Consider the following 27,437-nt stretch of genomic DNA (forward strand, 5'->3'; position numbering starts at 1 on the left):
ACAAGGTCTTTGATACAAGTATAGTTCATACTTTTACCGAAAAATTACAGATAATTTTAGGAAAATTGGTATGCAAATACAATGTTTTTTAAAAAATGAATTCATTCTAGTAAGACGTATATGAAATTTACGTCTTCCTTACTATAGTTTACAGTTGAAACTTGATATATATTTTTTTTTTAAGTAATAATAATACGGGAAATCGGGGGGTTTCAGCCCGTTAGCCCCCCGCTTGCGTACGCAGCTGTATTGAACTAATATATGGTTTGTACTTCAATTTTTACATTTATTATTTAAAGTTTAAATATTGAAGTAATAGAGACAAAAGAACAGCTGTAATCTGAAAACGTAAGAAATATTTACTTTTACCTGGGTACCGCAATAATTATTATTGTGAAATTATATTATTAGATTTGTGTGTAGGCGTATAACTATTTTTAGAAAACTATTTAATATAAACATGTCTGGGAAGTTAAAACAAAAATTTCCAAAGAATAGTTATTGCACTTAGGGACCTAGTGAACATTTGTTTCAAAACATAAATATAATAAATCAAAAAACAATTAATTTATGAGTGTATTATGGTAATTTTAATCTAAAAATACTAACTTGATTTAATTATTTGGTTCGTGTATTTACTTATGAACTCATCTAAAAAATCATATTGCATTTTAAAATAAAAATTAGCATTTTACTTATTTTATATTAATGCGTTTTATATTAAAATATGGTATAATTAAAACAATTTTTGTTTGGGTTTTTAATTTGATCATTAAATGTATTGCTTTATGTACATAATATTATGATGAGTTATTATATTAAATTAACATTCTAAAATATGGCCAGGTTATACTTATTATATTGCAGATTAGAGTTTGTATACTTAAATCAAAAGTATAAATTATTTTTATCTTGACATATCACCAACCAAAATTTTAAATGGAATAAGACGTCTAAAGTACTATTATTTATTACCAGTATTTTGATATGACTTTCCAATGGCAAGTGACAATCGTGTAAAAAATCTTAAAAGGGCCAACCTCTGAAATAAAATATGTTTTTAAATTAAGTAAGTACACTACGGAATTTGGAAAAAGAGATCCTTTTAATATTAACATGCGAATGTGTAATCAAATTGGTATCAACATCAGCAATTTTATTAATTTGAATAGTTACAAAAAATATAATACTTAGTACAAAAATTAAATTTCTATATTGTAATTCTGTTATTATTTATTTTACAAATTTTTAAAATTAATTTTTATATTACGTAGGTACGTATATATTTTTAAAATCATACAATCAGTAATGTTTTCAGATATTTTAAAACAAAATCAATTTCAAAAAGAATCCAAGTTCGTATTTTTTTTATTTTTTGTAAATATTAAGTTTAGCTTATACCAATCTATGAAGATAAAAACTTTAGTCGGTAATTAAAACTTTAATCCTTTTACTATGACCCGAGATGTTTATTTTGTTGATGTATACATTTTAGATACTAAAAATTTAACCATGTTTTTTTAATATAAGTTACGAACAATAATATAGGTACAGATAAAGTATAAAATATTTTTTTGTTATTCTTGAATGCGAATGTAGTTTTAAAACTGAAATAAACGTTCAACCATTATTTTCACCCTTCAAATGACTATATAATGCCCGCGGGTTGTACCCTTAGTAAATCTCGTAGGAAGTAGATTTTTTAGTTTTTTTTTTTTTTGGTCACCCTCTTTCTTTATTTAAGAGTTACCATAAGTTTCCATTGTCCTGCAGAAAAAAACTTATTTTTCCTCGAAGCAAAGACGGAAACGAAACCCTTGTCGCTCGTTAAGTTTGAGTAGCGAAGTGGAAAAATTATTTTGACAGTCGAGACGCGCTCTAAATACATTTCCCCCCTCAACACAAGCTTTATATTATAATAGAGATACAAAACAAAAACTTTCGTTTCAAAAACGTACACAAACGAATACACAATAAGAAATAAGAAAACTTAACAGTGAAAGCTTAACTTTATTTTATTAGTTTATGTATATAGAAAAAAAACAATTATAAACATTAAAATGAAAAAAAATAGCCATCACATACATTTATATAAAACAATAGGTAGTTGTAAGATCTAAGGTTATATCTTGAAATTTTGATTTCGCACCAACAAATATTGGTCATATCATATGTAATAATAACACTGCAGTACATTATTTTACGGTCGCTAACATATTCTTTTTTTTATAAACTTCCAAGCGGAGTGACACAATATTATACGAACACCTTACCTTACAGGAAAAGGTGAAAAAATAATAATTATAATAATAATAATAATATAAAACACGTACTATATAATATACATAATATATACTATATATACGATCCAAGCCCTCTCAACGATATACTATATAATATATATTATTCTTTAACAGTATAATAATTACGATGGAGATGACGATAATAATACTATAATAATATACAATATTGTTATTAGTAAGACTATTATCGTTATACATAATATATATCATAAAAATATTATTATAATATATAGTCGCGATACAAGCTCGTCTAGACGACTTATGTATGAACAAAGCATATAATATATACGTTACGCTTCGTTTACAAAAGTAGGTATCTATAACAATCATAATATATATGTATATATATGTGTGTGTGTACCTAAAACCTTTAGACGTTGTAAGGTTTGTCACGACAGTGAGGCGCACGCGTATAGTTCACGTAATATTATATTATAGTATTGCTGGTCCGAGAGACGTCGAGAATAAGTATTAAAATAAAATAGTATATTATAATCAACAGAGAAGTAAAAACAATTAATAAAGAAACTGTATATATATATAATATGAATGTGTATATATATATATAAATAATAATTATAATATTAACACGGAAACATAATAATATAATAATATATTAATTCAAAGATATAATACGCGTATAGTCGACGATATGGTCACCGTCAGGTCACGATCACGGTGATTGGGGACTGGTCGATCGCGGTCAAGTTAGATGTCTTTATGTCATTTGTGACGGGAATGCACTTGGAGGCGCCGCTGACTTCCGCGTTGTGATTCAACTCCATCGCCTTCGTTATGATTTTCGTGTTGTCGTCGCACAGCACTGGGTTTCCTGTCGACGTCCATTTCATTAATATATTGTGTTACAACATTATTGTTATTATAATATTATTGTAAGAACTAAACACAAGAAGTCTATTCTTCCGAAAACACAAATCGTCTCGGAAATGTGTTAACCATTTGAAATGTAGACGGTTTTAAGTTTTTAAGTATACTTTTTTAAGAGACGACGTCATAATATGTAAACGTCTTGAATTTAATATCCCTATACAGAATGTTTTTATTGAGGATCTCAACGCATAAAATATGAATTTCAAACGGGCATATAATATTTTAAGCTTTGACGAGTGGGGTTGTGCACCATCCCTTTAAGGGGAATCCTGCAGGTGCGCAGGGCCACTCCACTTCGCTCGTTTTAACTTTTAATACTATTATGTGATTAATTCACGGGTTCGTTGCTTAACACGAGAAATATATAAACATAATATTATTGTGTGTGAAAATTATCGTTATATTCTTATTAAGATATTTTTTAAAAAAACTTTAAATAATTTTTGAAATAATGAGTGTGTTTGTCCGGTATAATCGACGAGTTCATATAATATGTGTCAACAAACTCGTCTTTTGATAAAAATATTTTACCGTCAATCGTCTTACCTTCCAAGTATATTCTCAACGTGCTGTTCACTCCGTGCAATTTGCATTGGGTCATTTCAACCAGCTCTTCCTGGATGGTCATTATGTTGTTAAACTCGAGATCGGCGTGGCAAAGCACGGGATATCCTTGGAAGTCTTTCGACAACCCAGTTAAAACGTTGTACGACGCTACTAACGTCTCGAGAGCCGGCAGATTAATCTACGAGACAAAAACAAAAATCATAGTACGCCATTTACTGGAAAATTATTGCGCCCCTAACGATATTATTATTTATTGTTAAGGCGATTGAAAGAGGTGATTTTCTATCTTTTTCTAACACACGTGGAACATATGAATATAGACTTATTTTCATTCCGACGTACCGATTGATCTAGTGAAGTGATAAGAATTCTAAAACAGATTTGAATTTTTTGCCATGGCTACTTGAAACCGACTTCCTCACATTTTTGATTTTATCCCCCTAAATCCTAAATAAATTCGTACTAAAAAAGGAAATAGAATATTGAATATTAAAATTTTTGGAGTAGGCAGTTAAAATAAAAAATCTGGGAAAGTCAATCTCAAGTAGACTTGACGACAAATTCAAGTCTATTTTTTCTTATCGCTTCGGTAGATCAATCGATACGTTGAAATGAAAAAAACGTCTAAATTCTATGTTCCACTTGCGTTAAACAAAGACAGAAAATCACTTATTCCCATCCTCTTAATCGTTATACGCCGTTCATGACGTCTGTCGAACAATTACCTGAGACGAGTCTGGGAGTATGTGCAATAGATTGTGAGATACATCTAGGATTTTTAAACTTAATCCGGTCAGGTCGTACGGCGATATGTCGGTGAATTTGTTGTGACTGATATTCAGTTTGACGAGTGTTTTGATACCTATCAACGACCCACCGAGCGACTCCAACTCGTTGTGGTCCAACTTCAAGTGTTCGATTCCAGTCACTGGTTCACTTATAATCTAGAGTAAAGCATGAAAACCAATATTATATTGTTATAATTTATTATTCCTAAATTATACTGCACATATTAACTACGCATAGTCACACGTTAACTGTGTTATAGATATTTTATTATAATATATTACCTCAGAGTGTCCACTGAGTTTGGAAATCGTATTGTGCGACAAGTCGACCAACTTGAGTTCCTTCAATCCCTTGATTTCGGCCAACGAGAATTCGGTGAGTTTATTGTACGAAAAATTGATCTCGGACAGTTGAGTGAGTGGCAACAGCGATTTGTTCAAGTGTTTGATACAGTTGTTGCTCAGTTCTAACACTTCGATCATTGAGGCTTCTTCGAATTCATCGGACGCCAACTGCGAACGTTATTCAATTAATGACGATATTATATTATATTTATGAACTGATTGCCCACCTACAGTATATGTTTTCTGCATAGGCGAAAACCAGAAACAATTATATTGGGAAGGGGAGGGCTATAATATTAGGTCCCCAAATTTACACGAAAAATAATTTATACAATTCCATAACATATAAAACAGGCAACTTTTTGTTTTGATTTTTTTTTTATAATATAGTTTACAGGGATATACTATATTCTATAACTGTATTGAATGATTCTAAATCGTGTACGTTGCTGGGTTTTCCAAAGTATTTTTTTTTTTAAAACAGCTGAGGGTGGTTATTGTATGGCGTATAGATAAGCTAGTGGTTCTTGTTTTTGATCAAAACATTAACGATTTTTGTAAGTATTTAATAAAATATTTAAAGTATCCATGGCCAATTTTATTCATAAAGAGAAAAAAAGGATCATCTTTTTTGTGGATATGAAGTATGAAATTCCCCCCTCCTCACTAATGATTTCTGCCAATGGTTCAGTAAGCTACACACGCATACCTCTTGTATCTTGTTGCCGGTGAGCTCAAGCCAAACCAATTTTTTCGACTTAGACAGCGTTTTGTTCAGACCGGTCAACTGATTAAACGAGCAGTAAAAATACCTCAGCGCCTTGAGACAGTTAAGTTCTGGTGGCAAATGAGTTAACCTATTCTTGGACACGTCCAAGACTATGAGTCTGTCGTTGTCAATTGGCAATTCTCCGTCGAGGTTTTTTAGCCGGTTGTTGGATAAGTACAGCCATTCCAGTTCTTTTTGGTTTCTGACAAAATATTAACAGATATCATACATAACTGCGTTCAAAAAAGAAAATATATAATAAATACATAATATGACGCGCACGTAAGCTCAAAACTTTTGTATATATTATATAAGTGTTAATTATTCATTATATAACATAATATAACCATATATACATATGTACACCATACACGAAAGGTGCTCACGAATATCATAATAACAACTAACAAAATACAATTTTAAATTAATTGTTTTATCGTATATAGGTACTACAGAATATAGGTTTTACGCGTGTGTTAATCATAACACTTATTACTACTATAATGAAATATTATAATATTCAATTATAACAAACGGACTTTGCCCTTGGTACGGTTGAAAAATATTATTATTGATGTGATAGAGGAACAAAACAAGCTGAGCTAAATTATAATATTGTTAATATACTAATATGTAGCTTTCGAGAGCTCATGGCGCAATCAAACTTTCGAATTACTGCCGCGACGTAGCTTACCTCAAATTTCCATTTAATTCCGTCAGGTTGTTGGCGGCCAATTGGACTTTTCTCAACGTCGTGGGGAACGATCCATTCGTTATATCGGTCAAATTGTTCGTGGCCATCACGAACGTGTTCATCAACGATAGGCTCTAAAAATGTTATTACAATTTATTAGGTTTATTCCAGAATGTTTTTTTTTATTTAGGCGTTTGAAGTTCAAATGTTTACAAGATTCGTCAAAATCACGAAAATTTGAAAACATTTTTTTGATTTTTGAATTAAAAATAATTTTTAAATATTCATAATTTTGACAAAATGTAAATTTCAAACGCTTATTAAAAAATGATATCTAGGTATGTATTTATTTATATGTTTAAAATTTAAATAAATGTTAAAGAACAACTTATATAGGATCTTGTATTATATTTTCAAGATATATTATTGACCTATCGTAAATTGTTTAAACGAAATTAATAGAATAAAAAAATCAAATGTTTTTAAATAGCTCAAAAATATTCCATTTATATACGCGTAAAGTACATGTCATAACACATATACACGTGAATGTGAATGTCATTGAGAATATTAATTACGCAAGATTGATAATTATGATAGACGTTTCGAATAATTATTATTACAATATTTGTTTTTTTTTACTATAATAGTGCAATATTATGGTACAATAACGAAAAATACGATTTCACATTCACAACGTTTTTATCGCGAGTCAGTCGACGGACGATTGCGTTTAATCGCCGCAGGGTGAAGGATTGCAGCTCGCGTCACTTCCTGTTCAATACACGCGCTCTCCTGCAATAGATGAGGTGAGCCCGCCAGGAAAACGCGCGACTGTACATATTGTATTACTATTATAAAACCATAATATTATTACAATGATAAATTATAATGTACTTATTAAGTAATATCACAATAACATAAACGACTACTAGAAAAAGCATATTTTATTTTTACGTGCAACTACTCGACGATATATCGTGTGTCCACAAAAACAGAGTCGTTTGAAATATTTCAATTATCATTATTTTTGTAGTTTTGTCTTGTAAAATATTAAATAATTAATCTAAATAAATTAAATACCTCATTAGTCATTGACACACATATTTTTCTTAGTTTTAATGTATAATAATATAATATTGTATTTTTTTGCTGTACCTATTATTTTATGTAAAAATGTAAAATAAATAAGGAATAGATAGGTATATTGTATATGTACCATGTACGTGGGAACTTATATAGTTATGTGTTAAAAATCAGATCAGAGTTTTCTTGATCGAGAATCCTTATGACATGTATTTGTATAACTGTATATAAAAAAAACATAATAAAAATAAAAATATAAAAATGGAATATAAATTTTTAAAAAAACGCTTGGGTATAACGTTTATCATATATGTTATGTTATGAAGATCATTGTTTCTTATTAATGTTAACATGTATTATAATTATATAAAACAAAATACATAATAAATATTAAAAAGAAACAGTAAAAGGAAACCAGTACTTAGGTATATATTATAAAGATCATAGTTTTCTTGCTAACGATTCACATGAAATAATATAAATTATAATTATAATTTATATATGATAAAAATATAAAACAAAATAATATTTAAAAAAATAAAATTTAAATAATTAATAAAAATCCAATATTTCAAAATTAAATATTTCTCATACTTCGAACACTAATACTCTATAACTCGGTTAGGTACATAAATTTCTTCAGTAGGTACTAACAGTAGTTAATATTACTCAGTAGGTACCCTATATATAAATATTTTCTAATTCTATTTGCAGGACATGGAATCTGAACTATTTGATCATAGATTCCTTTAACTTATAATAGTTGTTTAACTCCTGAATTTTGCACATGCGCAACAACTTCACTTTTTCTGTGTACCCTATTTACCATGCGGTATAATATTATATTACGGGTATATACGTTTGATAGTTTGGAGATGTAATGACAAAATATTTGCGACGTACTTGGAAGTCTCCGGAAGCAACGCTGTGTATGGAGTTCCTTGCCAAGTCCAACACTTCAATACTGGGCATGTGCTTAAATATCTGAGTGGGCACCGCACAAAGCCTGTTGTCTGACAAGTACAGGATCCGTATCCTGTTCATACCGATGAAAGCCTCGTCCGGTAGCGTGCTACAGATTGGAACAAAGTCACACGTAATATAATAATTATTAGGTAGGTATATACAATTGTACGATGATTATAACAATATGATAAATTAATAGTAATATCCCTGCGCCGTCGCCACCTGCAATGACATGATAATAATAATGATCGTAACGAGTCAATTTACATGGAATGTCTGATGCTGAACAGTGTTTTGAATAATTACTAACCACGACGTGTAAAGCTCTTCGCTCAGATGAAATTCGGTTTTCACATTTTACGGGCACGAAATCTATGCATAGATATCGCATGCGATATTTAGGTGCGAAACGTCGAGGGAACACTATATTCGGCGTGTCCATGACCTTACGTAAAACAAAATATTATGCCGTTGTAAGTATCGTAACTTTATTTTTTTATGTAGACAATTTACACAACCTCGGGAAAATATAATATAATATTAAGCATGAGTGTTATAACTATTATACGGTCTACACTCTATAATATTATTATGATAACAACAGTATACCATACCTATAACCTTTACATTTACGCAACTCTCGCGTCTATTCGGTTTGCCGGAGCAATATTTATCTCGATAAAAATTCAATCGAACATAATATTGTAATAATTATATAAAGTTACATGTCGTGTATGACCGCATTGAAGCTGTGCAGATGTTATTGTTTTTTTTACGAAACAATAATAGATAATGAATTATTCCGATCATCATAGCCAATACCCTAACGCGTCGTACATTTACCCATATACACAGTTATATCAAAATAAAATGATCATGAATTAAAAATTCAACGTAATAAACAGACAAACAGTCTATATTATATAATATTATGTAACAATAACAGTGCGACTTGCGTGTCAATAATATTCGAACGGTGACAAAAACCAAAATATGTGATAAGATTTTTATTCGTTATAGCTTTACGATTGATCAATGACGAGGTTATTTGCAAGAGTATAATAGAAATTTAATGATTTATATTAATTATTTTATGATATTAAGTAGTTGCTGTAGGTATCCAGTGCGAAAAATCGAAGGGATGCGTTTTTGGTTCGATAAAAAGTTATTCGATTATATTTTAAAACTATACATTCAAAACGTATACACTATTTTAATTATTGTTGGCATGTCTCTTTAATTTCAGACTCACGGAACGGCGTGTATACAGGGCAACTACCTACCGTTTTCATGATTCGATAAAATCGGAAACATAGTTTTCATCAAGGAGGAGACCAAACACACGGAGCTTTTACTCATGCGAACCACGTGCGTTTCATGGTGGAGAAATAGAAAACAGCTCGTCTGACATATAAACATCTTCGAGGAAGTTTTACAGTCGATATACGAAATCTGATATACCAGCTACCTCTCAACTGGTGTCGAATTTTCACGCAATATAATATAATATTATAGAATATCAAACGATGAGCTTCTGGAAATAGGACTAGAGGCTTGTGAAATAATATTATAAAATATAAACAATAATAAATTATGAAGAGTCCATGGAACCTATTATACCGTGGTATTTGTACCCGTCATTAATTATTGTTTCCCAATAAATATTTGTATGGTTTTGAAAGATTATTATTATTACCACGTGTAAAGGAAACCCACAATGATCGCTATATGGGTAATTCATAGTTTTTTTGTTTTACTTTAACTCTACGTTTTTGATTTCATGAACAAACAAAAAGTCTAGTTTATTGAATGAAAGTCAAACTACCGATCTCCATTAAGTTTTCTATAGTTTTAAAAGCTGAACTCGAGCATTTATACAATCACATTTTCAGATTACAAAAATTCTAATTTTCGTCATTCATCTATATCCTATCCTATACCTTTCCTATCCTATCTCTGCACATTTACACTAGGATCAAAATCTTAAGCACTTCCATCCGTGTATATAGGTACTTTCCACGGTGTCGTGCTATTTTCGAAGTGTGTATTGTTTTCGACGGTTGTAGATTTATCTTTGATTCTTCACTTTGAAGAGGCGCCATAATAATATACCAGACAATTTCAGGAAAAAAATTTAAAATATTGAAAATAAATAAATTTAAATAGGCAGTAAAATATTGTAGGTATGATAAACTATTTTTATCGATTGTCTATAAAACGGTCAACATTTGTATTACACTAATGACAAATTTTACAATACAGCTGTTTTAAATTTTTCCAATTTTTAAAGCTTTATAACTACCTATATAGTGTTTGCATTTTAATTTGTTTAATCTGATCTCATTTGAATATAAAATTACTGATTTACTAATATTGTATGTAATTAAAATGGACTTATGACAAGTGAAAATTGTTTTTATTTTGAGTTATTAAGATTAATTATCAATGTGTTAAGTGTCTCTCGTTGTTAAATTATTTCAGTTGAATCCTCCAGTCCAGAACAGCAACAGCAACAGAGTATGTCAAATTCAACCCGGGCCGGATTAAGACATTTTGCGCCTCTGGGCAGGTATTTTACCAACGATTGATTACCGTTCGGCATGTACTCATAATACTGCTAATAATACCTAATTGCGAAACTGCTAATAAAATATACCTATTTTCTATAGTATAAAACTGCAATTAATTATTTAGTTCATCTCTGAGATTTATAATATCGTAAAATATATAGGTAGGTACTGTACAATTTTACAAGCGCGGGGGCAGGCATGACCCCTATCCCATCCATTAATCCGCTCCTGCGTACAACAAGACTTAAAATAATATGTACCTGTACTGTAACACGAGTTAAAAAGTTAAAGTTAAGTTAATTTTTATTTTTAATTTAACTTTTTAAAATGTAATTAACTTAATACTTAACTGAATTTTATTGAAATAAACTTAATAAATAACGAGTTACTTTTAATTAAACCCAAGTTACGTTAATTTTTAAATAATGAAATAATAAATATTATAAATATTATTATTGATGATAGGTACATAGTTATTGCATAAACATTTACTTTTTATTATTTCAAATCATATTACTGGCTATTTATTTATTTATTTAAAAAAATAATAACTTTCCATAAAACTTTTAACTTAACTGAGTTAAAAACAAATTACGATACCTAACTATTAACTTTGAACTTTTTAAAATGTTTTCTATCAACTGAACTTGACTCAATTAACAATTATCATTAAATTGCCCAGGTTTGACCTATATCATAATTATATATGCATATTGTATCGTGACATATATTGTATTACACAATAATTACCTGAGGTTGTTTTTGGTGAGCTTGAGGTCGACTATCGGGAAGCCCAGCTCGTTGAACCGCCTCGTGTCCAGGTCGTGGAGTTCCGAGTACTCGATGTTGAGCACGTAGTCGAACACCGCGTCGAACTTGTTCTGGAGCGCACCGATGACGCTCTCGAACGACACCATCTTCTGGCAGATGACCATGATCTTGGGCCGGACCATGCCGGTGAAGTAGCTGCACGTGCACGGCGATATGCTCCGGCGCACCGAACAGTGGAGCGGCGTGTCCTCCAGTATGTACGATCCACTACTGCTGCTCATGGCGATCGTGGACACGGCCGTCACGATGAACATGTGCAACCAGTTCATGATCTTGGTGTTTCGGTGCACGCTTGTGGGTTCGTACCCGGTTCCGGTGCGGGGTTCCACCCGGACGACGACCGCTCTTGTCCCGTCGGACGAATGCGAATTATTATATCGATCGCCGTCGATTAGATTATTGTCGTCGCGGCGGTTTCCGCTCGTTTCAGACGCGTAGTGCGACGGCTGGCGGACTGACGGACTGGGCTGCAGCTACGATAATTATTATTACACCGCTCCCTGCATCCCTGCAACAACGACCGTGGCCGCGCGACTGTTAATAATAATTTAACAATATTATATTATATGTGTGCGCATGTGTATATAACAAGACGACGATGTGGAAACGGTAGGTGTGTGCGGCGATCAAGTAGAGAATTTTTTTTCGATTTAAATTCGTACTGATCGATTTGACACTCGGCAGACGTCCGGCGAGGGGCGGAAGGGTGGGGGGTCAAATAATACGGAATATTATTACGATATATATACTGCACACACGCGTCGCGGGCGTCGCAAACTCGCTCGCTACGCGCAAGGCAACTATACTACGGCCGTGTGCAGCGTACAATATTCTAATCGACAATCATCGTGTCCGATGTAGCGCGCTCATATATAATAGTACACACTAACGTGGGTGTGTGCGTGTGTGTGTCCGAGTGAGCGCGAGGTGGGATACGGTCGCCCCCTCCGCGATCAATTTTTTTTCTGTTCGCGTTAACTTTGAATCGCGGCTTTTGGCACCGAAAGTGGACATATTTTTATTAAAGGATTTTTTTTTCTCTTAGTAATAATTTAATATTATATAATACCTATTTAATTTATACACAGAAAAAAAACTATTTTTTCTTAATTTATAGGTTAGGTACACGTTCAAAAAACGAATTTAGTCGCGCGTGATTTTTTTTAGATCCTTTCCGTATATAACTTCAAAAATATTTGATAGTATGGTATGACGTGTATAATATAATATCAATATGTACCTACTAGGTAATATTTTGAACGATGCATAGTAATTAATAAATAATAATTATAGACACAATACCTATATAATGTGCATCTTATTTATTGCGTATTATACATTTATATTATTATGTTATGTAAATTAAAATCTTCGACAGACGACGATGGTCGCAAGTCCGACGCGATTGAACTGTAACATTTTTTCATTAATACTTCAAAAAATGCATACTATTACCATAATAATCTATATTATAATAATATTCTCACTCGACCCAACTCTACCGTAACCCACGAGACCCACCGTATTATTATGATACAATTACGCCATTGCGGCCTCGTCTAAACGATGGTGACGTAAACCGGTGTCTTATACACAGGTATTTAAATGCTCTTATGTTACTATACTACTCTAGTACTCTAATACTTTTGTATTATGTTATGACGTCTGATCGTTATTTGATGAAATAACCATTCGGCTCTTCCGTTTTTCCTTTCGGATTTAAAGTCCCTAATTTCCATATACAGACCCGTTGATTACCTATGATAGAGTCCAGGGTCCAGATTTTTCATTTTTACAGGTGTTTTGAGCTGCAGAAGATCGGACCGGGGCTATGGGCTATAGACTACACAGCTGCCAACCCGAATCTCAACATCGCAGTTAAACACTGTGCTCGATATTCAATTACATGGCGAAGTTTTGCTACACTTTATTATAATATTATGATAATGTTATTATACATTAACGCATCAACACAATGTAATACATGTTCAAGTCTTGTGAGAAAAAAATGACCCTGTACATAATAATACTAATGTATGCGGTTTTCGCCGTAACGATTTATAAATTATTTTTTTTACCCCGGCAATAACAAGTACACGCGGTGCGCGTTCGTCATATTATTATTATTATTATTATTTTATGAAATTATTATCTTATTATTATTTTTTATTTTTTTTTTTGGCCTTCCCAAGAAATTCGAATAAATGTTATCGATTCATCAGCTACCAGCCTGCTATAATATTACAATAATAATGATTATAATAATAACATAATACAATAATATTATGCGATTGCGTCGTTCTCTTGGTCCAGACGTCAACACGGTGCGATAAAACGCCCATAACGCGCAGATATACGTTTTACGATTCTGCAGTCGTGCAGAAGAATACAATAAAATATAATCAAAATAACTTCGATTTCGGACAATAGATTCGATTGTTCTCTTTGCTAAATACGATATTATTTAAATCGATTAAAATTCCTATGCATACCCATATCATTAAAATTGTCGATATGCACGGATAAACGATATATTATAATATATCGTGCAAAGTTCACAGACGAAAATCGATAACGGCCTGCAAACGGTAGCGTATTTATATTATCACATAGGTAATATTATATTGTACACAGCCATAGAATAATATGATATTCAATATAAAGTAACTAAAAAAAAATTATCTATTTTGAGTTACACACGGTTTGTTAGGTACGATAACAGTTGCGTTCTTGAAACGCACGTATTTACGTATAATTTTATCTAATATTATGCTAGATTAAAACCAAAATTGTAATATTAGATGTTTTATTTATTTATTTTTTTTATTATTTAATAGAATATTTACAATCTAGGTATAGGTACTAACAGTAACACAGTAAATTATATGAATAATGAATATAATGACAAAATATAAATATACTCGAAGACATGAGAGAGATTGGAGATTGGTAGCACCACTGAAGTAAAATATTAGATGTTGAAATATATACTATTTTCGTGCTATGACTTATGAGCAATGAGCATATAATATATATTTAACATCGTAAATATTGTATATTTGTAGACGGTTTCGCTCCCGGTTATTTCACACCAGAGATTTGAACGACCATTTAATTTATTGACGAGTAATAATAATTATTATTATTGCGTTACCGAAAAATGCCATCGTACAATTTAAATAGTTTCGATACACAATTAACCTAACCTCATGACGTTAATATTTTATTGACCCCAATTATATCACCAATAACGCTCTACGCCAAAACACTACATGAATATCGCATCTAGTCGCATACATAATATTATATAGTTATATTGTGCAAAGACCGCCAATTTACCATTACAGAATAATATAATATAATAATATGATAATATGTTTCACAAACGACAGTATCGACGAGGGTGTCGATCCGATCAAAGGTGACTAGACTGTCAATCATATTATATAATATATAAAAATGAATGTATGTGTGTCCATGTTACCATGGCAACCATTCATATATTATTTTTAGATTTCCATCCGTGTGTGCCTCCATATTACCATGGCAACCAATTATTTATTATTTGGAGATTTCCGTCGGTGTGTGTCCATATTATAATGGCAACCAATTATATATTATTTTGAAATTTCCGATGGAATGTTTTGTATATAAAGAAGATAGGTTAATCTAAAAAGGGAGAGGACCAACCCCGGGAGGTGCTCAAACAGTAATTTTGAGATTTCCGACGGAAATTTTTGTTTATAAATGGTTTCCATGGCTTTTAAAGCTATAATAATAATAATTATTGGTTGCCGGGAAACGAAGTGCACGGGATCAGCTATTGATTATATTAATCCACCATAGGTAGAAATGTAGAATACGACAAACTTGATATAACTTTGGTACTTTAAAGTTAAATCATACACTTACGTACAAACTAGGGGTCCGTGATCTACCGCAGGTAGATTGCCTACCTGATAATATACTGCTGCGAATCAAAATTTTTATTCCGGGCAACGGAAAAGTTAAGATTAATTTTAATCACCATGCACCGAATATTAAATAGCGAATTGAACAAAGTTTGAGTCATATAGAGTTGGTACATTTAATGGGCAACGAAGTGCACATATTCAGCTAGTATTATATATTATATTCGATTTTTTTGTACATAATTTCGTAAAACGCTTTTCAAATGCAACCAGGAAACTGTGAGCTTAAACTTTTCTTATCTGTTATTTATTTCTCTATTTTTTTTTTGTTGGTTTTTGGGCTACTCAGTACTCTATACTATGGTCGGATTTATGGAATAGTTTGTATTACTCGTGTGATGAATATAAGTAATCAACATGAGTAATATCAAGACAATCTATTTGTAGATAAATTTATTATAAATAATACGATACATTAGTTAAAAAAATAATTATAATATACATATTATAATTATATTATTATAACATTATGTATTTTCGATTAATTTTTAAACAATGAATTATAAAAATCCTCGTACATTTAAGTTTAGTTCACGACAAAGTTATATAAATATTCTTATTTAGTATATATTTTCATCTGCCATTCCTTATTATAATACAATACCAAATAATGAGTTGAAGTCAAGAATATCTTATATTAAGAACATTAAGATGTTGTAATTGTATATAGGTAATGAAAATTAAAGAACCATACATTTTAGCTTAGGTTTTTTCATTGGTATTGATTATTTGAATAGTAACTCTGCAGCACTATACCAGCTTTTGATTTTTAAACAGCCATCTATAAATTTAATTTCTTAATATGAAGTAAAAATGTTCAGGCATTTTAAATTAAGATAATAACTTTAGTAGACTGTAAAAGACGAACAACTTTACAGCGTACCCACCGTTGCTTCACTCTATACCTCCTATACTCATATCTGAACGTTTAAAATTTTAAACCCTTTTTATAAAATAAAATAAAAAAAAAATGTTATTATAACTGTAAATTGATATAATAAAAAAAATGTTTAGAAAATTATTGTGTTTCAGTCTGCAATAGTGAGTTCACATTAACCGACAAACAATTGGTAGATAAAAATTAAACATTATAATAAGTGTTAGGATTGCTGTTTACTTATAAAATATATACTTGTCATGTTTTTTGGCGTTTGCTTAGTTGATAATGTACTTGTCCAAATAATTAGTGTTTGCTGTTAAAATAATTGCACTTTGTATCATAGGCGTGCGCAGACTTGTTTCGCAGGGTATGCCGGTATTTTTAAATATACCTACCTACGTAGCTCAATACAAAAAATAACCCCCCAAAAACTCTTAACTGGTACAAATAACTTGCCATATAATGCGAAAAAATATTAACATGCATTTTATTTAGCTTATTTATTGGTTTTAGATATTTTAATTTGAACAATTTGTACTATGATTTCATTCCAATAATGTAACAGTATAAAAACCTACAAACATTTAATCAAATTATAATTATATAAATAAAATAATGACAAAAAATGATAATCAAATTATTCGAAATTATTTTATTTTTGATAGTATGAAAATAAACAATACCGCATGGGCCTGAGTGTTCTGGTGACAAAAGCCGCAATTCTCACGAAAATAGTGGATTTTGATTTCAACTATAATATTATAATTTTATTATTTATAGGTATACCTGTGGTGATTATGAAAGTATAATTATGAAATCTAGTTAATATTTGATTTCGTCTCAATAATATAAAAAAATAATCAAAATATTTAAATTCTTGAACTAAGATTCTAATATTCTATGAACTATGTTAGTTCATGGTTCTAATTTATAATCAAAACATTTACAACTATAAACTATATGGTTATGATAACTCTGCAGGGGATGCCATGGCTACCCGGCATCCCCCCTCTGCACGCCTATGCTTTGTATATAATATTGTACTATATATTTTGTTAATATATCATGTTCAAAGAAAGACAATATTAATTTACTACACTGTAGATTAGAACGATTCAATTTTTATACACTCATCTTGTTTAATGTTTACGTTCTTATAATTTATAGTATAGTTGCTGTGGTAGGTATATGTAGGTAGGTCGTAGGTACCTACCTATCTATCGTGGAAGTGGTCACGAAACGGAATAATAATGAGATGGTACTACCCGTAAACCATACGAGATGACCTTTTACTGGCTGTAGTAGTGTATTATGAACCTATACCTATTATATTATGCACCAGTATACGAACCATATACAATGATTTTAAATCGAAAAATATTTTATTCGTGCGGTTTAAAAAATAATAATAATGATAAGAAACCCGGCGATTAATTTAAATTTTCAACAACATATTTTACATAGGTAAAACCTACATCCTTACAACTGGCACATCATCAACACGACTAATAGAGATAATAACAACATTATTAAAGCGTGCAGCATTTTAATATACATATTACATAGGTAGGTCATAGCAATAAACATACTTCTATAATATACAGGCCAATTTTTTAAGCATGCTCACCGCCGTCTTTTCCTTCAATAGTACGTTTATTCAAATTCTGATTTTTAGAATGTTTGAGTATACCAAAAGACCATAAATTCTTAAAATGGACTTTCAAAAATGTAACGTAAATGTAATATTATATATAATATGTATTATTTATTATACTTTGACGATGTTTACAAATTATGTACTTATGCTGATAGATCAGTAGTATAATTACCAACATTTTAAAATTATCTAAGCCCTCTAGCTATTTAATCCATTACCATAGAGATATTATAATTAATAGGTAGGTACACAAAAAAGTTATACAACTCGAAAATTATTCACTCAAATTTCGATTTAGAAAAATCAAATTCTCAAAAAAAATATCAGCTTAATAGTTAAAAGTGAAAAGAGAGTTTCTTATTATAAAAAAACAGACTTTGAATTGTCACAGGATCACCCTTAAGTAGTTGGAAAAATATCAAGTTTTTCCTTAAACCTTAGAAAAACCTCCAATGTATTTAAAAATTCCAAAAATAAGAATTTGGATACATACATAATTCAAGCATACAAATAGGATGAGCATGCATAAAAAATCACCCAGTAGATATAAATATATTATGTTCTGATAATAATTCAGCCATTGATAGCAGTATTCCGATTTCTTTGACCAGAAATAAAAATATAAATGTACAATGTCAACGTTTGTTGTCAGCCGAATATGATATTATTATTATTATTATTATTATTATTATTATTTTAAGATATCGCACGACGTGTATACATACTATAATAATATAGTTGTAATAATCCACAGGAATTAAATTAAGTATCAAATTTATATCCGGGAAAATATGGCACTACTGCAGTGATAATTTATTAATTTATATTATTATATTATTGTATATCATAATAAATGTGGCGTACTGAATTTTTAACGCAAGTCATTTAATTTTTAAACATATGAAAATCTTTAATTTTATAGTATGCTTGTAATTGTTGTACTATTTTGTATCTTTTAATTTATTTTAACTTTTTAACTTTTTTTACACAACATCATGCATTTTAATTTCATATTCTATATTTTGGATTTACCTATAAAATTTGATTCCGAACAAATACTTAGTTAACTAGTATTATACCTGACTAAGTATTTGATGTTAGAAGAGCTGAGTAGAATATGGTGGTATAAGGTTAGGCCCTAAGTGGGATATTATATGTAGAAACCCGTAAAAAGTTTTGGCCAACTATTCCGCGTTCGTCAAAACTTTAAATACCTACTGATAAGTATAGTTGCAACTTGCAACTTACAATTAATCAACTTCTCGTTGGAAATTTGTTTTTGAAAAAATAATGATGTTCACGATAATGATTGTTTATTATTAAAAAATCACCCTGTATAGGTACGTATACACACACACACACAAGTAATCGTGTCGATAATAAGGTACGTCCGATAAGCATTGCAGACCGCGTGTGTATACGCAATTTATTGTTTTTCATTGAATAAAATATGAAATAATATTTTTGTTCCGAACATGATAATATAAAAAACGTATAATATAAAAAATATATATTATATTCCACGTCTGCATAATATTATAATGTATATCGGAAAAATCAAATAATTACTAACGTCAGCAGTCGGTAGTAAAATATTATTATACGCTAAAATAATTAACAGTTCAATTTTAAATTTTAGTAATAAGTATATATATAATAAGTAATAGCAGTAAATATGGGAAAATTACATACACGTTTTGTTAAATGTTTTCTATTTTCTTTGCCGATAATTAACCGAATATTAAAATTACAATATATAGGTGGGTATGTACCTATAATATGAAACAATATGTTCATCCACATTGTATTTATTACCGTTTGAGTGTGTTTTTGATATTTCTCTGATTAGTGATTCTATCAGACCAAAGTCCTCCGGTACGATGATAGTACATATTGACCGTGATAGTTTATTATTACTATCTGTTATTAAATATCTGTACTTATGTCTTATATTCACAAAAACTATAGATTGCCAATCGCGTGGAATACGTTAATCATTAAAATATAAACAAATTACTGTATAATTAGTTTCATTTTTAAATTTCTCTTATATTATTTAAAATGATTCGGGTCCTACAATATGCCCAAAAATGAGTGAAGGTTTAAAATTTCAATATTTCTAAGGTTGATATTATAATTGTATGGTAAAACCGTCGTTATTAATAATAATTATACCATCAATAAAACTGTATAACGTACATAATATAATATAATTTAGGTAAGCCCATCAGTATTTGTTCATGTCGTTAAAAACTTGAAAAATTGTAAGTATTAAAATATTATACCAATAATATTATTCATATATAATACATAATATAGGTACACATCTTATAACTATTATTAATAGATAGTAAATGTGTAATAGTTTTTATATTTTAAAGTTGTATCGTGATGTTAGTAAATAGATTCAGTAATTAAATATCTCGTTTGAATTGTTTAAATGAGTAATTTAAATATATATATATATATATAATTCAGAGTTGGCCAAACGGTCGATCTTGAACGATTTCTAAGTCGATCCCCCTTGTTAGAATTTATTAATTATTCTTATACATTTGTCATTTAGTAGATTCATTTATTAAATGCATATATTTCGAATTAACCTGTTAGTGTGAAATGGCATTTTCTCAAATGAAAGTTATAAAAGCTGAGTAGGTTAGGTTTAGACTTTAGAACAGCGTCTTCGCTTGGCCATGATATGCAACGACACGCTTCTACATCAACAGTAAAATGTTAACACATTTTAAAATTATTTAGAAATTTAATGTGAAACACTCATTTTAGAATACTTTAATTTTACAATTTATATAAGTATGTTTATTATTAATATTAAATAACTTTATTGCATTAGTCGATCCTAAAAGAAAAAATATACCATCAGTAGATCTTAATTTAAAAAAGTTTGGCCACCCCTGATATATATAATATATTTTAAATAAATGTTTTTAGTTTGAACACAAACAAGTAACAACTCTAATATTACTATAAACAATTACATTATATAGAGCGCATCTATAGAGTATATTATGACATATTTTAATTATTTTATTTAATTCCAAAAAAAATCTTAATGACATTATGCTTATTTTACAATATCATGAAATAGATAGGTTATGTATACGGTTTGTTATGTAAATTATTCATGAACGTTCAACACAAATTTTATAAATAAAGATTTCAAATCGCATATGAATTGCGATTAGCTAAAAATGGACTATTAATTAACATTATATACAAACCAATTAAGACACATTACTACATTATGTAGTAGGTATCAAATGAGATAAATCTACATTACGTGCTTAATGGCTCAGTTAAAAAAAAATAAAATAATAATTAACTTCAATATAATCGTTGAGCCATATTATTTAGAATATAAAAAAAATTGATGATTGTTGTACAATTTTTTTATTTAAGAATAAAACATGTCGTTTACAATAATATATATTATATATATACATATATATAGGTATACGAGTATACACATTCTGCACACTGCTACTGGTATAATAGCAAATGGCGCATACACCTAAATGGACGCAATTTAACTTTAATTTGTAATGTAAAGAGCACTTGTGGCATATGTATATAACGTCACCATTGTAACGATACAATTAAACAATAATAATGATAATAATAATAGAAAATTGCTCGTCATTGCGTTTGCTGACCTAACGCATGTATGCGGCCTACTCACTAATATAACAGTATGCCTAGTGCCCGTGTATACTGCAGTACCTATATTATACCAGACTTTTTGAAAAGATCGGTATAAAATATTTATCATTACAATAATAATTAATCATCCATACAGTAATTACCACAGAAAATAATAATTATTCATTCATGCAGTATAATTACCACAGAATATAATAATAATTAGTAATTACTATAACTTTTAACTTTTTGTTATTAATAACTATATTATAACGGAGTTATATATTATGTGATCTGTGTAATATTACAACGAATAATTTGTGTACAAATATACGTAAAATCATTATTGAGAACGCTAACGTTTAATGTCAATGGGTATTTCTTTTCTCGCCGAACACGTGTTTAGCGTACGTTTTTCTACTACACATTAGTATAAGTAGGTAGGTACATATCATAATACAACTGATATTATATACTGCAGGCAGAGGTGTGTGTGTGTGTGTTTGTGTGTGTGTGTGTGTGTGTGTATGTGTGTATGTGTGTGTACAAATATTATGGGTCGACGGAACTTATAGGTCGTCCGATAGGTCTCGACAATCGATCTGAGAATCGCTGATTTATATAATTAATATTTCTATTATAATATAATATACACATATAAGTATAGTTTTGTATTATAATAGTACTATTATGTAATCACTAATCAACATTCATCAATAAATGGGTAACGTAAATAACATATTATATATTCTATATAATCATATTAAATGATTTCCATATAGAATTATAGATATACGCCATACGTACGTCGTACGATACACATAACACAATATTATAGTAGAGTGTATAGAATTTTCACAACTCTGACCACCTCGATAAGTCGAAAACTTTGCGAAATCTGTCGTTCCCACCGAAATATCCCGCATAATACTATTTGATTTATGATTGTAACATACAGTTTATAATTATTAGAAATCGCATGGCCTAAAATGTTCGTTTAAGCAATTTTGATGGTGCAAGTTAGCTGCAGCAACCGATCACGCGTGGGATGGGTATAGTCATGTCCGACCGCAGTAAAGTCACAACGCAAAATATTCACACCGAAAAACTATTACGGTACCCATATAACTCCCATGCCATTATTTCCTACATAATTATAATATATTATATTTTAATAAAATATAATGATAATACGTTCAATGGCAACACAATAATAGGTATTTCACGGGCGATGCCTCTGCAGGTGTCTCGCGACTATAATTAGGAGTTCGACGCTCGCGGTGATTACGGGTGTGATGGCCGACGAGGGGAGACGGTGATATACCCCTACGTGGGGTTTTATTTATTCGGTGGCAAAGTATAGGTAGGTACTTATAATTTCACCCCTTACAGCGTGTGCAGCAGCAGTCGATGGCGTGGGTATATACATACCCCCCACATGAACATGTTCAGTGAACCCATTAACATTTTGAAAGAATAAATAAAATCAAATATATACGTATATATCATATACGCTATTTTATTATCGCATTGCGATTAAAAGAATTGACATCTTCGACCGAATACAAATTTTATTTTATATTACAATTTAAATCCGTTCACTGCAATATTTACGCAGCGCCATTAATGTTGTGAGCTTATAGGTATATATGTTACAGTTAAAGTGTTGAATCAGTTAGTTTATGAAATAACTAGGTAATTTATAAAATAACTAAAGCTTGTAGGTAATGTATATAATTATACTTTAACTAGTTATTTTATACATTCCCTGGCATCACTTCGTTAATGTGTAAAATTGTAAATAACAAAATATCATGATAAATAAATATAGTTCTAACTGACGTAGATCGACCAACAGTGGATACAGAAAAAGATATAGTTCATTTAAATATTGCGACGGTAGGTCAATTATATCGTTTAGCTAAGCTAAATTAGCTTTAATATTGTAATTATAAATTAAATGTTTTAAGGAAAGGAAAAAAGCTAAAGAAAATTTGGAAAAACAGGCAAAAAAAATGAAAGATTTATCAAATACTAAATTTTCGGTTGCTAATATTGGTTCTACAGTGCGTATCAAAATTCCTGATGTTAATAGAGGAAGGGGTGATCCTCGTTTAATTATTGCAGTTGTTTTAAAATTAACTAACGATGGGTTTTATCAACTGGGATGCAATGATGGTAAGAAAAATTTAAATAATACAAGTTATTTTTTATTTTTTATTTTTATTTATTTGATACCTAACCTACAAATTATAATTACAAGTATTACTTTAAGATCTGCGGCAACTACACAGTCACTAGGAACTGGTCAGGATTTTTTTAAGTGCACTTGAACCAAAAAATGTGACACAAAGCGATGTGTTTGTAGAAAAAATAAGGTATTGTGCAACTCTAAATGCCATATTGGCCTTACATGTACAAATAAATAAATAATATGACTATAATTAGTTCATAATTCAGTAAAATAAAATATTTTAATATTTATTTTAAATTTTAATGTATTTTATACTTTAACGGATATCAAACTGAAATTGTATAAAATAACTAGATATTCTATGAAATAATACTAGTTAAAGTACAATTTTCATGTATTATTTCATAAAATAACGGAATTCAACTCTTTAGCTGTAACATATATATGTTCAGTGTATAGGACGTTGGTATAGGTACCTATATTATTTTAATATCATATTAAACATGAACATTTGTACAGTTCGTAGAAAACGCTGCGAAAGAACTATTGTTTTTAGCGATGCTCTCTTATCGGCGCAGCCATTAAATATAGATAACAATATTATATTGTATTGTAAATTATAATATTATTTATGTTCAAACATCATTCGTTTGATTCCATCGGGAATTGGCTTATAGAATAGATTAATAATAATATGAAGAGCAGCTGCGACACGTGTCCGGACCACCCCCATGTCTTCAATCATTGTAAAAAAAATTGTTCCTATAATAATATAATCAACATGGTTTTTTTTTTTTAATTTCTTTTTTCAATATTTGTGCAACACCCGGGCATGGCAGATACCTACGGGTGCTTACTTAAAAATTATACCAAACACAAACACTCATTCCAAAGCCCTGCAAACAGCTAATGGCCATAGATGTCGGGATGCAGGATCAATAAAAATAAAAATATATATATATCCATATAATGTCATATCTAAGTAGGTAGGTCGTAGGTAGAACAAATTTAAAGAATAGGAATATACATTTATGAAATTTGTAATCAGTCAAAATATTTTACTCGAAATATATGGAGTTTTTGTAAAAATAATAAAATATAAAATTAACTCATATAATGTTAATCCTATAACGGTCTTAGATGCAGTGTGCGTGGACTTTATACTCAATTGATCATCATTAGTGACATAATTCGACAAGTTCACAACTATAACCTATAAATGCTATAATAAACTAATAAAGTACATTTTAAATGTCAACCCAAGTATTTCGTATAAATAATTTAATAATATACAGACCTACAGTGATAAGTAATTGAAAATCTTATATTTTAATAACTGTTTACCTCACGATTTACTAAAAATATATTATTTTAATTTTTATATTTTTAATTTATTATTAAATATTAATATAGGTAGTAGGTACCTATTATTTTATTGTTCATTATAATATTATATTAAATACATTTGAAGTTTAATCGATATTAATTTAAATGATAAAATCGTATATAATATATTATGTATTCGATAACAATTTTCGTAATTAAAATAATGAGTTCTAATAATACAGATTACAGATGATTTTTTCAATGAAAAATAGTTAAGCTATTTCATATGATTTCAGATATTTCATATATTATTATAATATGGTAATACAATTTATAACGAAATCTCGTGCAACTTCAACTACAAATTTACCTAACAAAATCATAATCAACACATTACACCACATTGGGCATCCCTTATTTATCGGACGTAGATACTTGGTCTCATATAGGCGGATATTTGGTAAAATCTGTGTGGTGGGTTGACATTTTTACCTCTATAAGTGTAGTATAGAGAGACTTAAAATTAAAACCTTACACGGCTTCTAAGAGGCTTGTTAACGTTCTGGGGGGATAAAACTTCCCAAATCTCCCCCCCACAACAATGTCCACCTATGATAGGTCTGCAGTAATAATATATTTTAATATTGTTATTAGGCAGTTGGTTTTATTAAATTATATTATTATTGGTATACATATTGTTAAAAAGGAAATTCTAGGTCAAATTGCGCGCCTAATAATTTGCATTACATATTTACATGACGCCTACCGATATCGAATTCTTAGAATATATTTTTACCCTCTCTTCATTGGACTCGTAAGCGTTAGATTCTCATTTATAGGGTTTTTTTTTCATCGTTAATCCGCATTTATTGTGATTGAACTTTTCTACAATACTATACATCACTACAGTACAAATGGTCGTTATTATTGCTAGATAAACTTTACTATATTATTGTTGTATTAACTAATCAAATTGCAGCGAGGCAAGCATAAGATTTTACATTTAAACGATTTTTAATATCAACAAATATTACTGTAATGGGGTGGGTATTGTGTGTAATTGCGCCAAAATTTGTATTTAGAATATACTTATAATTCCTATATATAAGTATAATAACCACCCAAAGAAGGATGTTGATTAATAGTTAATACAATAGCGTGAATGTTACGTTTTAGTCGAAAAATTGACGGTCATAAGTGCAAGCTATATATTTTAATAATAATTTATTGTAAACAAATTGGTTTTAAAATCTTAAATGCGAACGTAGTGGAATTTCAAGTATATATTTTACGATTGATATAATTTAATATTTATTAATATTTATCTCGCTATACATCATTGAGACCTCAGTGACGTATTTATGATTTCCTTCTGGGGGATATCAGTAAAAAAATATGAGCATCAGATGAATGTCGGAAGTCTCCACCGGGTTCCGTAATTGTTATATTACATTTATATTTATGTAAGATGTACTTGTATAGTTGTACAAACTATGATTTTATCAATGAGCTTATTAATGAAAACTCGTTAAAATTGAACAAAAATAAAAGAAAAAAAAGGCTCTGGAGGTGATATATTACCAGTGCCGGATTTAGAGGGGGTGCAGGGGGTGCAATGCACCGGGGCCTCAAGACTGAGGTTATATTAGGGGCCTCAGATCGAAGTCCTATATTTTTTAAATTAACTATCAATATTTAATAATATATTATAATAAAAGAACTTGTTCCATCAGCTTCATATATTCATTGTTGTAGTCACAATCTTAATTTAGTAATATCTGATGCAGCTAAATGTCATAGTAAAGTATTGAATTTTTTTGACACAGTTCAAGCAATTTTTAATTTTTTTGCTAGTAGTGCGCCAAGATGGGCTCTTTTAGCATATGGACATGATATTTCTATTAAAATCCGTACAAAAGTTCTAAAAAAAGTGTGCCCTACT

At 29.9% G+C, this 27,437-nt stretch overlaps 1 protein-coding gene across 2 annotated transcripts in view; it reads right to left on the bottom strand.

The window, feature by feature from the left end:
• Positions 1-1,997: 1,997 nt before the first annotated feature.
• The window catches only part of LOC100163850 (leucine-rich repeats and immunoglobulin-like domains protein 1), a 31,366-nt gene continuing 5,926 nt past the window's right edge, over positions 1,998-27,437 (bottom strand). Inside the window, exons 2-9 of one of the 2 annotated variants that reach the window (XM_001949543.5) lie at positions 11,730-12,318; positions 8,347-8,515; positions 6,358-6,491; positions 5,604-5,865; positions 4,832-5,062; positions 4,487-4,705; positions 3,741-3,939; positions 1,998-3,135 (exon numbers count right to left, since the gene is read on the bottom strand). In XM_001949543.5, the coding sequence (XP_001949578.1) occupies positions 2,966-3,135; positions 3,741-3,939; positions 4,487-4,705; positions 4,832-5,062; positions 5,604-5,865; positions 6,358-6,491; positions 8,347-8,515; positions 11,730-12,079 (1,734 nt within the window). In that variant the 5' untranslated portion in view covers positions 12,080-12,318 and the 3' untranslated portion in view covers positions 1,998-2,965. Of the gene's footprint in view, positions 3,136-3,740; positions 3,940-4,486; positions 4,706-4,831; positions 5,063-5,603; positions 5,866-6,357; positions 6,492-8,346; positions 8,516-11,729; positions 12,651-27,437 lie in introns of those variants that run through there. The other variant, XM_008183488.3, reaches the window with a different exon arrangement.

This window comes from Acyrthosiphon pisum, chromosome A1 (assembly GCF_005508785.2).
Source record: "Acyrthosiphon pisum isolate AL4f chromosome A1, pea_aphid_22Mar2018_4r6ur, whole genome shotgun sequence".
Classification (NCBI taxonomy): domain Eukaryota; kingdom Metazoa; phylum Arthropoda; class Insecta; order Hemiptera; family Aphididae; genus Acyrthosiphon; species Acyrthosiphon pisum.